The 12,855-nt window shown below is 43.6% G+C and overlaps 1 protein-coding gene across 1 annotated transcript; it reads right to left on the reverse strand.

Moving 5' to 3' along the window:
- Window positions 1-283: 283 nt before the first annotated feature.
- On the reverse strand, window positions 284-5,829 carry MUC21 (mucin 21, cell surface associated). Its single transcript, XM_070778247.1, has 3 exons — window positions 5,521-5,829; window positions 2,086-3,134; window positions 284-1,728 (listed from the first exon to the last, which is right to left on the reverse strand). The coding sequence occupies exons 1-3, from the start codon at window positions 5,582-5,584 to the stop codon at window positions 1,540-1,542; spliced, it is 1,302 nt and encodes a 433-aa protein (XP_070634348.1). The 5' UTR covers window positions 5,585-5,829; the 3' UTR covers window positions 284-1,539.
- Window positions 5,830-12,855: the final 7,026 nt, after the last annotated feature.

The following is a 12,855-nucleotide window of genomic DNA, read 5'->3' on the forward strand; positions in this document are numbered from 1 at the left end:
CTACAGTCCACAGGGTCACAAAGAGTTGGACACAACTTAGCAACTTCACTTTCACTTTCACTCATGTGTTAGTCCTGAATCAATCCTTTAAGTGTCTTCTATTTTCTGGGTGATTTTCATCTCTGATTTGTTGTGTCTAATTGAGCTACTTTTCCCACTTGATCTTCCAGATAATTAATTTTATTCTCAGCCAACTTCCTTAAATTTGTGTATTACAATTTAAATGTGAAAATGCATGTTTTGGCAATTTTTAATTATTTAAATGGACTACCTTTAAATAATTCCCCAATCTCATTTATTTTTCACATTTTTCACATTATATTTTCCACAGTTCACACCAGTGGGAGGCAACTTTCTAGGGGGTTCAACTCAGATTCTCCTTCTGGTTGCTGGGTCCCTTTAGGTAAGAGGATGGTGGTGGTGGTGGTGGTAGGCCTGCGTATGGCTCATCATGGACTCATTGACTGGGATCAACTGTCTGGTGTGCTGACACTTGAGAAACCCAGTGAGTGGTGGAAGGCAGAGCAGTTCCCACTGCTGTGAGTTGGGGTGAATCCACCAACAACCTGCTAGTTCTTTCCTGAGGGCTCTGTCCCAGGTGGAAGCCCTGTCACAGCCTCGTGGATTCAGAGCCACTAGCCTTTTTCAACACAGCTCTTCTCTGTCTTCCAAGACCTGTAGGATCAGGTAGCCTTCTATCCTAGACATCGAAAGGGGTATGCGCAGCCCCTGTGGAAGGGGAATTCATGAGAATCTCGGCTTTACCCCAGATGTTCCTGCCATGAGCCTCTTGGTAAAGTCAGGAAGTCTTTCCCTCAATAAAAACAGGAAGCACTTTCTCTCTGCTTCCAAAGGCAGCACTTTCAGAGTGAAAGTATCAACTAGCACCTTTACTCTGACAAGTAACCCAAGTCAGGAGCAAATGTAAATGGCCTGGATACTGCGACTTTGAGTGACGCCACCCTGCCCACAGGAAACCACTACGTGTCGTGCTCTGGGTTCTGCATGTGCTATAATGCAGTCTCTATAAACCGCAGGCCTAATCCCATGAGCCTGTAGCATCCTGGCAGCTGCCCTCCTTTCTCATCCCTCCCAATTCAGTTTTGTCAGTCTGGGAGAGTCTTGTGGACATAGGGTTCCTGCTTGGGGCAAAAAGGATTAGAAAAAGGGGACAGATATGAATGAGGTGTCCAAATTTTACCATGGAGATTCTGAATGCCAAGTGGATTCCGGCATGGGGTTCTCTCATACAACTGGGAGATTCAATTCAGCGCGGCAGATACCCACTCATGTGCACACACAAGTTCTCTCTGTGATTTAATTTCATGTGTTTATTTCATAGCTTAAAGACCAACAGAGTCTCTTCCCAACATCTGGTAAAAGCAAGAGAGAAAGAGGAAGTGTCTTCCTCAAGCCTGGCAGAGACCCAAATGAAGCTGAGAAGGGGCTCCTGGGGACGAATGAAAGAACACTCAGATCTCTGGTCCCCCAGGCTGGCTTTCTCTCTGAGGAATGTGGCTCCATGGCTTCAGCAGCCGCTCAGAACCCACTGTGACTTTCTCTCATCTCCATGGTTACTGAGGATATGGGTCTGTTCCAGGACCTGGCAGGGCTCCGCCCAGGCCTGTGATGGGCTCCGTGATTCCCTCCAGGGCCCCGGCCGAGGTTGGGGCCATGGGGGCGGTAGACAGCTGTGTCAAGGACATTTCTCAGGGACAGGGAGTTCCTCTAGAAAAAGAAGGCAGAATCCTTTCAGAATTGGGTCCCCTACCCCCAGCAAGCCTTCACCAGGGACTTTTGCTGGAATCTTCTCCCCCTTTAAACCATCTCCCTCACATGGTAGCTCTTTCACCAGTCTTTACAGTCTTTATTTCTTCTTTTGCCCTCCTTTCCCCACAAGTCAATAGTTTCCTCTGCACATTGATTGGTTCCTCTGTTTCTAACTTGCTGTTTCTCTTTAGAACCTTTCTCCTGATCTTTCTTTCCTACTCACCCCTAACTTGATGGTCCTACTATTCACACTTCATTTCCTTCTGTTCCTGCTACTCCTTCCCCCAGGCACTTTCCTACGTATTAGGCACTCACCACGCAGAAGAAGAGCCCAGCAAAGAATCCCACGACCACTACAACTGAGACCAGAGTGATGAGGAAGATTTCCCATGGCTTCAGGGACCCACTGGGCTTCACATCCTCCACTGGAGTTCCAGCACTTGTGCTACTTTTGTTAGAAGTTGTGTGTGTTCCAGTTGGAAAAGATGTATCAGAGCCTCCTGTGGTTGCACTGGATCCAGTTTTGGAGGCCGTGCTGGTCCCACTGGAGGCTGTGCTGGACCCAGTATCAGAGGTTGTGCTGGCCCTTCCAGAGGTCCCACTGGATCCAGAATCAGAGGTTGTGCTGGCCCCTCCAGAGGTCCCACTGGATCCAGTACTGGAGGTTGTGCTGGTCCTTCCAGAGGTCCCACTGGATCCAGTATCAGAGGTTGTGCTGGCCCCTCCAGAGGTCCCACTGGATCCAGTATCAGAGGTTGTGCTGGCCCCTCCAGAGGTCCCACTGGATCCAGTATCAGAGGTTGTGCTGGCCCCTCCAGAGGTCCCACTGGATCCAGTACTGGAGGTTGTGCTGGCCCCTCCAGAGGTCCCACTGGATCCAGTACTGGAGGTTGTGCTGGCCCCTCCAGAGGTCACACTGGATCCAGTATCAGAGGTTGTGCTGGACTCTCCAGAGGTCACACTGGATCCAGTGTCAGAGGTTGTGCTGGACTCTCCAGAGGTCATGCTAGATCCAGTGTCAGAGGTTGTGCTGGACTCTCCAGAGGTCACACTGGATCCAGTATCAGAGGTTGTGCTGGACTCTTCAGAGGTCATGCTAGATCCAGTGTCAGAGGTTGTGCTGGACACTCCAGAGGTCACGCTGGATTCAGTACTGGAGGTGGTGCTGGATCCACTGGAGGTCCCTTGGGATCCAGCATTAGTGGCTGTGCTAGGACCACCATGGGTCGTGCCGGATGCAGTGTTCGAGGCTATACTAGTCTCACTGGAGGTTGCATTGGATCCAGTGGTGGCTGTATCGGGTTCACTGGAAGCTGGGCTGGATTCATTGTTGACAGCTGTGCTAGTATTACTGGAGGTTATGCCTAATGATAATTATAAATGATGACATATATTGAGCATATATACTTTCTGCTCAATGCCTGGTTAAATTCATTACCTGGATAATTCTATTTAATGTTTCACTACAGCCCAGTGAAATAGATATTATTATTATCAACAGCTAAGATGAAAAAACTGAGGCTTAGAAATGTTGACACTTGCCCAAGTTTATACAGCTAGTAAGTAGTAGAACAGGAATTTGAACCGAGGCTATTGAATCTGCATTTTTAACCACCAAGCTAAGTCATCCTCCACATCCACCTCTAAAACCTGGGTTACATGAACTAATTTCACTGAGAATGAGCTTATTCCATCAACTGCTGTACAATATTTAACGCAGATAAAAAGTATTATAAAGGAATTGTAGAACCCAGGTGAAATGTGTATATTGGCTAATTCACTTTTAAATTGGTATAGCTTCTTTCTTGAAAAATATTTCTGTGTTATTCAGAAAACATCTATATCAGAATTATCTGGGAAGCTTGTTAAAAATAAAGATTTCTAGGCAAACCACTCCAGACTAAATGAATCAGAATCTGAGATGAGACTAGGTATCTGGGTGATTATATATGTATTTAAGTTCCAGGAGCTCCTGAGCACAAGGCAAAGATCGAAAAAGAACAAGTTATATGTAGCTGAAATATAAAAGCTCTCCCAGGATTAAGGTCTGCAAATCAAAATCTACAGGTACAGGGAAGCATTTCCACCTTCCTGAAGGCTCAGGTGGAGTTAAGTTTGTGCCTGTTTTTGCCTCTCACTACCCTGAAGGACAAAGACACTCAGGCTCCCCACATGAAATTTATCTCATTTCTGGTTCATTTTACTACTAACTCGGACCTGAGTGCCTATCACCTCACCCCACACAGGTGTATTTTCCCCTCGGGCTTATTTGAACTAACATAGGATTAGAAAGGAAGAAAGAAAGCACTAAGTTGTGTCTGACTCTTGGGATCCCATGAACTGTAGCCTGCCAGGCTCCTCTGTCCATGGGATTCTCCAGCAAGCATACTGGAGTGGGTTGCCATTTCCTTCTCCAGGGGAACTTCCCAACCCAGGGATTGAACCCAGGTCTCCTGCATTGCAGGTAGATGCTTTACGTACTGAGCTATATAATATATGATTAGAATTTAGTTCTATTTGGGGAAAGCCCCGCTCCCTGCTGAAGTCTGCAATGGAGTACAAATTGAAGTTAAGATCAGAATCATGAATAAAACTAAATAAGAAACTGAGATGAGGACTTCCTTGTGGTCCAGTGGTTGAGAGTGTGCCTGCCAAAGCAGGGGCACAGGTTTGATCCCTGGTGTGGAAGGATTCCAGGTGCCACAGGGCAACTAAGCCCACTTCCCACAACTAAACCCATGTACCGCAACTACTGAAGCCTGTGTACTCCAGAGCCCTCAAGCCACAAGAAGAGAAGCTGCCACAGTGAGAATCCAAGCACAGCAACTAGAGAGTAGCCCTCCCTTGCTGTAACTAGAGAAAGCCCGCTCACAGCAAGGAAGACCCAGCACAGCCAAAAACACATACACACATAAGGTATAATTTTAAAAAAGAAATGGAGATAAACAAGAGTAGGGGTGATATGTAAAAGAGGAAATGGATTTATCCGAGAAGTTTTGAAGAACAGAATAGGTGCATCAAAATTCTATGAGGGCTAATTTTGATTCAAAATGATGAATTCTCAGGGAGTTCCCTAGGGTCGAGTGGTTAGGATTCGGCACTTTCACTGCCAAATGGCTCAGGTTCATTCCCTGTTTGGGGAACTGAGATCCTGCAAGCCATGTGGCACAGCCAAAATAAAAATTAAAGGATTCTCTAAGAAGCCATGCTTCCTAGTTGCACAATAGAAGATGGCCCAAGGAGTGTTTAATAGAGTGTCAGAAGTGTGGAACAGAGTGGGGGTTCGTTTCGACTCTTAAATCCTTTTCTCCTTGGTCTGAGGCTGACTTAGGCTGACTGGGGAATCAGGGTTAAGGACAGGAGAAAAATTAAGTCTATAGAATATAGAAGAGGGATATTTTTAAACAAGTCAATTCTTCTTGTTACTAATGTTTAGCCCTCTAGCCATATCTCATGGATTATTGCCATTTTATAGATGCATAAACGGAGGCACAGAGCAGCTAACTAACCTAAAGTGCGTAGGTAACAGATGGAGCCATGATTCAGACATTGACAACTGGACACCAAGGCCACAGTTCTAAGCACTGTGCTTGACTGCCTCCTGGGTGATACCTTATTAGACTGAAGTGATCGGAGTGAAATGACCCTCAGTCTATGGAGGAAAACCAGAGCTGTTCCTAGTGGTGATCATCATCTCCCATGATCTCTCAAAAGTTCACAGACCACCCACCTTTAAAGAAAAGCACTCACCATGTTGTAATAGCAGGAGATGCAACAGTAAGCAATACTTAAGGCAAATGTTTCTTTTCTGCATCTTGATCTTCCTCTTCGTGGCTGGTAAACAAGGTGCTTGGATCCCAGATGTGGCCAAGACCTAGAAGACAAAGAACAGTATCTTGAGAAAGGAGAGTCCAAGGTGAAGAGATAAAGGCTGGAGCTTCCAAGAGCTTAGGTCTCCTAAGTATATGTGCTTGGAAAGAATCTTGAGCTTGAGTGGTGGGAGATGAGATCCCTGGGCTACTTAAGCTTTCTTCACACGATGTTGTTGCCTCTTTCTTTATCATGGATAAGCTGCAGGGGCCTTTATAGCTTCATATAGGTTGGGGAGGAGTTGGGAAATTGACCTGTTTTTCAACCAACTGTGAACAAGTAACAAAACAATACTGAGTCTGGGAAGGAATAGGCTGGGGGTCAAGAGGAAGGTGAGAAAGGAGAATGATGTGATCACACTAGGCAGGGCATTGGGCTGGGTTTGAGCAGGAAGTAGGATTGGATAAGAAGATCAAGATTGTCAGAGTGGAAGGGACCCACCCTTGAGGCAAAAATGGGGTCAGAAACCTGTTCCAGTTCACGACTTTGTTTCCTAGTCACGAAGTGCTGTGTGTTTACTTTTAGCATGAAAGAAACCCTAACAGACTGAGCTGAGGGGCAGGACCCCACATCTCCGAATCAAAAAAATATGAGACTTCAAAGAGAGTAGTAACTAGGGATCTGGGCTCCTGGGATACAAGCAGAAGACAGATGGTACATTGCTGAGTATGCAGTAGGCACTCAACAATGCACAATGACTGAACAGGGAAAGAGAGACCCATGGGCAATGTAGTTATCTTTGGGGTCTCTGGGGCATGGGGGATGAGGGTGGGAGAGAGTGTTAAATATGCAGGAACAAACTACTTGTCATATTCATAGCAGGCGAAGGGGTGATATAGGCCCTCCCTTTTAAACATTTTATTGAAGTATAGCTGATTTACAATGTTGTGTTAATTTCTGCTGTAAAGTGATTCAGTTACACAGATACATAGATTCTTTTTCATATCTTTTCCACTATGATTTGATATAGTTTCTTGGGCTATACAGTAAGATCTTGTTCTTTATCCATCCTATGTATAATAGCTTCTATCTGCTAATCCCAAACTCCCAATTTTTCCCTCCCCCCGCTCAAGGGCCACCTTTTGATTCTCAACCATAGGGGTTCCCTTCTTGTTTGTCTTCAGAGTAATTCATAGGAGCTTTTCTTCCCTGGGACCCTTCAAATGTTGCTTCTCATCAGACTTAATGAAGCATCTCCCAGGAGGGTATAGCATGGGAACCACATCAGGAGACCTCAACTCTGTCGGGGGAGGGAGATACATGGTCCAAGTTCCTTAGGAACTTCAAGTTGGGTGTGGACGCAGATCCAGCGGGAGAAAGGACACACAGTTGGCTAAATGAGCATGACTGAAGCGATGTGAATGAGTGGAGGGTTTGAGGAGTTCATGGGGAAGACTTCTTGGGGCCAGGGCGAGGCAGTGGGATTGATGGGAGTTCCAGTGCTGTCTGCATGATCAAAGTCAGCTGTCTCCATTCCCTGTCAGTGAGGAGAAGCTTCATGGAAGAGGCAATGTCTCAGGTAGTTTATTTATAGGTGAACAGGCATCCTTGATATGTCAGACCTGCAACAAAGAAGCTGGCAAGTAGGAGGTGGCTGGAAACATGAAGGTGCTTGGAATAATTAAGTCTGAGAGCCAGAAGGGACAGAGTGTGCTGGGAAAGGCTTGCACGCAAGCCTGGATGGTTTCTGAGGCTGAGGTATGAGGTGCCAGTCAGGGACAGGCAGGCTTCTGGACCCCCAGTAATCCTGTCCTGTGGCCAGAAAGCCAATAGCACTCTAAGAAAGAAAATTTCTTCCCTCTAGAATTATTTGGAGGAGGAGGAGGTCCTAAATTCAATTCCAGATTTCACCTTTTAGACTTTTCCTAAAAGACATGCATACTTATCAGCCTAAATATAATTAATATCTTTATGTTCCTTCAAACAATATAAGGACCTTGGAACACTTTCATTCTTATTACATCTTATTATGTCTCCCAACTCATACTCTTACATTATCAAGTATGTTAAATCTATCTTGTTTGTTTTTTTTTTTTAACTTCACAAGAGATTATTGCTTACACACCATAAGAACATGGTCACACAGTTGACCTTTGTTGGCAAAGTAATGTCTCTGCTTTTTAATACACTGTCTAGGTTTGTCATAGCTTTTCTCCCAAGGAGCATGTCAGTTCAGTCACTCAGTAGTGTCCGACTCTTTGTGACCCCATGGACTGCAGCACACCAGGCTTCCTGTTCATCACCAACTCTAAGAGTTTGCTCAAACTCATATCCATCAAGTAGGTGATGCCATCCAACCATCTCATCCTCTGTTGGCCCCTTCTCCTCCTGCCTTCAATCTTTCCCAGCATCAGGGTCTTTTCAAATGAGTCAGTTCTTTGCATCAAGTGGACAAGTATTGGAGTTTCGGCTTCAGCATCAGTCCTTCCAATGAATTTTTCAGGACTAATTTCCTTTAGGATGAACTGGTTGGATCTCCTTGCAGTCCAAGGGACTCTCAAGAGTCTTATCCAACACCACAGTTCAAAAGCATCAGTTCTTCAGCGCTCAGCTTTCTTTATAGTCCAACTCTCACATCCATACATGACTACTAGAAAAACCATAGCTTTGACTAGATGGACTTTTGTTGGCAAAGTAATGTCTTTGCTTTTTAATATGCTGTCTAGGTTGGTCATAGCTTTTCTTCCAAGGAGCGAGTGTCTTTTAATTTCATGGCTGCAATCACCATCTGCAGTGATTTTGGAGCCCCCCAAAAATAAAGTCTGACACTACTTCCATTGTTTCCCCATCTATTTGCCATGAAGTGATGGCACAAGATGCCATGATCTTAGTTTTCGGAATGTTGAGTTTTAAGCCAGCTTCTTCACTCTCCTCTTTCACTTTCATCAAGAAGCTCTTTAGTTCTTCACTTTCTGCCATAAGGGTGGTGTCATCTGCATATCTGAGATTATTGGTATTTCTCCTGGCAATCTTGATTCCAGCTTGTGCTTCATCCAGTCTGGCATTTCACATGATGTATTCTGCATATAAGTTAGATAAGGTGTATATATATATATATATATATATATATATATATATATATATACCATTATTTAATATAATAGTATATAGTCACACAGCTACAGTAAGCTGCAAGAGAGTCTGGGAAATATAGTCCTTTGCTGGGTGGACATGTGCTCAACTAAAACTTGAGAATTCTATTGTCAAAGATGGAAAGTGGATATTAGTAGACAGCCATAAAGCTATGACAATACCTATGATTTTTTGTGGATCTGATCCTGCTATTTGTTTTGTTTTGTTTCTTGCTGGTTTTCACTTGTGGTACCTCATTAGTGCTTTGAGATTTATAACTATAAATTTATTTTTCTTGCGTTATTACGTGTGTAAGTCCTCTGAAGCCTGAAATGAGTTCTGACCATCCACAGTAAATTTGCATGTTTTTGCTAAGCATAGGGAGGCAATCCCACTTGAAGATTCCTTTAAATTAAATCATAGGCTGGAGCTCTTTTGAATCACCAAGTTTGCATGATTTGGGGCTGCAAACCATGTAAAGTATTGTGTACAAATTATTTCTCAAAAGGTACTTCCCCATCCTTCCTTCCTCTGCGTTGAGTTTAGAGGCAGACAATTTTGCTCACATTTCCTTAGAGGAAGAGTGGGTTAGTTTTTACACTCTCCCTGAAGGTTTCAGTTTTATGTGAAGGTCTACCGAGAGAGTCCTTACTTGGGTCAGTCTGACTGAGGCTGTGCTACCAGAAGCTTAAGGTCAACTGATTGGGCAAACGTTGGCTTGAGTATTCATTCCCCTTACTCCTTGGGTTCCTACTTTAACTTTAGTCTTTCCTTTTAGTATTTCTTATTGTCCTGCTGAGTCACTGATACATCTAAGAAGAAGTTTTAGTCCACCATCTTTAGTTTTTCAGCGTATTTTAAGTCAAGGCAGGGAGGCCATTATAGAGCCAGACATTTAAGTTTTCATTGGATTGTTCTGAGAAATAAATGATGGTGTATTTAAAGGCACAGTACAGTGTTTAGTGGGGGCTTCCCTGGTGGCTCTTTACTGCTCAGGCGGTAAAGAATCTGCCTGCTAATGCAGGAGACGTGGGTTTGATCTCTGGGTCAGGAAGATCCCCTGGAGAAAGAAATGGCAACCCACTTCAGTATTCTTGCAGGGAAATTCCATGGGTGGAGAAGCTGGGCAGGCTACAGTCCATGGGGTGGCAAAAGAGTTGGATATGACTTAGCGACTAAACAACAACAATGTTTTGTACATAATAATACAGGACACAATAATAAAGGACAAAGGAAAACCATAGATATATAGATGCTAAGTGTATTTTGAGATTTTAACTGTAGCATGTGGCAGTGATTTTCTCCTTACTTGTCATATAGCATTTGGAAAAGACAAAGTGGGAGTGAGAATCTCCCCAAAAATAAAGGAGACCTGGAAGATATGAGTAGGTCAAAGATGGCTTTCTGTCTACCCAGTTTGTATGATTTGAAGCTACAAGCCCAAATGAAGAATGTCATGCAATTACAAATTTTCAGGGGAGGTTCTTAACTCCCTCCACTCAGTGTCAAGTTTAGAGACAAACATTTGTCTCAATTGCCAATATGCAAAGTGGGCGATACAATTTCATTCTATTTAACCACAACACTGAGGCTTTAACCCTTTTAGGTCTCAGCTTTCTTTAGTCTCCTGTTGGACTCCACACCTTATGTAGGTCCTGGACTTTGTTTCCTGTACCTTACATGCAAAAAAGCTGTGAGAAGGTAAGTTTAAACACAAATATGATAAATGCCTTCAATATGAAGGTTGGTTCAAAGCTTTCCTCAGCCTCTCTGAGTCTCCGCATTCTCTTGGTTGTTGATCTAAATATTACTTACTATCTACCCAGCTGATTGATAGTTTCTACCCAGATGACTGACACATTTACAAAGATTTTTTTCAATATTTTATCCAGCAATGTTTGTTGCTTTCATTAAGAGGGGTGGTTAATACATCCTGTCCATTACCTTGCCAGAAAAGTAGAAGTTCTCAAAAGATTGTTTTGAGATTACAATTTCAAACTTGTTAAATGATAGTGCATTTAAAGTTACCTGGTACAATCCTAAGCACATAGTAAGCACTCAGTAACAAACAGGAAAAGGAGGGGAAAGAAAGAATGCTCAAACAGATGAACGAAAAACAAGTCATCTTGCCACCAGAAATACGAGTTGTTGTGTTTTTTTAAGCTGAAATAATATTATCCTTCTTCCTGCCAGTCACATTGTGTCCTGAGGAATAAAAAACAATTCCAAATTGAAAAGGGCACACGTGATTACTTGTGCATTACGAGAGCAAAGAGAAATCGTTGCACGGTTGGTCACTGTGACTTCTTAAGAGGTTCTGAACTGTGGTGAAGCTTTGGAAGTATCTTAATTTGAGCTCCTGTCCAAATATGATGAGGCTGCAGGTCTCCTCCAGAACATTCTCTGTATTTCTGGCTGTCCTGCCTCTGTGACCTCTGTCTTTTCTCTGGCTCTTGTTTTTTGTTTTTCTACCTTGCTCATGACCATCTCCATGGCCGATTCTCTGAAGACCATTGGAAGCCCATCTCGACCCATTTTATAATCACTCCCCTCTCTTCTGTAACCCCCTTCTTCTGTGATATTTCCTTTTCCAAAGCCTCCCTCATATCCAGTCTGTGTCCGTACTCCCCCTTCCTCTTAGTTTTCCTTGGTGGCCTTGTCTGTGATACACTTTATGCCCCTTGTCATGGCTCCTTCCATGTCTTTGACTTCCTCCAGGATTCATGCCATAACCACCTCCTTGGTGGTTGTTCAGTCACTCAGTCATGTCCAACTCTTTGCAACTTTGTGGACTGCAGCATGCCAGGCTTCCCTGTCCTTCATCAATTCATGGCACTGTCCATGGCCTACCCTGTGTCTAAAGCCTATGCTCCTCCATGATCCAGTTCATTTTCTAGGCCATGGAACATTCCAGAGCCCAATCTTGAGTCAAGGTCCAGACCAATGTCAATTCTGTGGTCATGGAGGTTGTAAATGCCTCTTTTTTTATCAGGGATATAGAAATGTCCTTCTAGGGGCTTCCCTGGTGGCAGGTAAAGAATCCACCTGCCAAAGCAAGGGACACGGGTTCGATCACTGATCCAAGAAGATCCCACATTCTGCGGCGCGTCTAAGCCCGTGCCTACAGCTGTTGAGCCTGTGCTCTAGAGCTCTAGAGCCCGGGAGCCGCAACTACTGAAGTCCGTGCATCCTGCTAGATTCTGTGCTTCACAAGAGAAGCCACTGAAATGAGAAGCCCGAGCACTGAAACTAGAGAGTAGCCCCTGATCTCCACAACTAGAGCAAAGCCCACACAGCAACAGAGACCCAGCACAGCCAAAAACAAATAAATAAAATTATTTTAAAAGTTCTTATAAAAGAGAAAATATATATATTATTAAAGTTAAATCCTTTTCTTTCAGATCATTAAAACTTGGATTGCCAAAAATCACAAATTTTCTCTTTTCATCCATTCTTGGTGTGTATCTCTCTTCCTCTTATTTTTTTTCAGCATCTCTGAGAAAACAGTAACAGTGATTACTGCACTTACATATTCTCTATATGAATGCTACGATCATTGCCCTCTACCTTGGCAAATCCACAGCCAAGAGTCTCCCAGAAATAGGGAGGCTTTCATTGTGTTTATCAGCCAAGAAAGTCACATGTTGATGAGGGCAAGTAAAAACAAGAAACTTATGAGAGTTCATAAATTAGAAGTCAGAATAATACTTAGTTGGTCAGGCAGGTATTGACAGGGAGTAGACACAGAAACTACTCAGATGCTAGGAATGTTCACTATTTTGAATGGGTTGGTGGTTATTTGGGTGCGTACACATTTTTAAAATAATCAAGATGTACACTTGAGATCTGTGCACTTCTTGTAAGTTACACTTCAATTATTTTTTAAGATAAAGGAAGGCCCATTAAGAACTAAAAGTTGGAGAACCAGCTTTAAACACTGAGGCTAAGAGCACAGACTCTCCTGTGAAGCAGACTTGAGTTAGAGCCCCAGTTCTGTCACCACCTCGCCCTGTGATCTTCAACAAGCGCCTTCAGTCTCTGACTGCAGTGTCTAGCCTGTAAAATGGAATAATAAGAGTAAGCAGAATTAAGGAGAAACAATGCTTTTTTGTACTTTAGACCAGGACCTACACAGTTAATAAA

This window comes from Bos indicus, chromosome 23, assembly GCF_029378745.1.
Source record: "Bos indicus isolate NIAB-ARS_2022 breed Sahiwal x Tharparkar chromosome 23, NIAB-ARS_B.indTharparkar_mat_pri_1.0, whole genome shotgun sequence".
In the NCBI taxonomy this organism is placed as follows: domain Eukaryota; kingdom Metazoa; phylum Chordata; class Mammalia; order Artiodactyla; family Bovidae; genus Bos; species Bos indicus.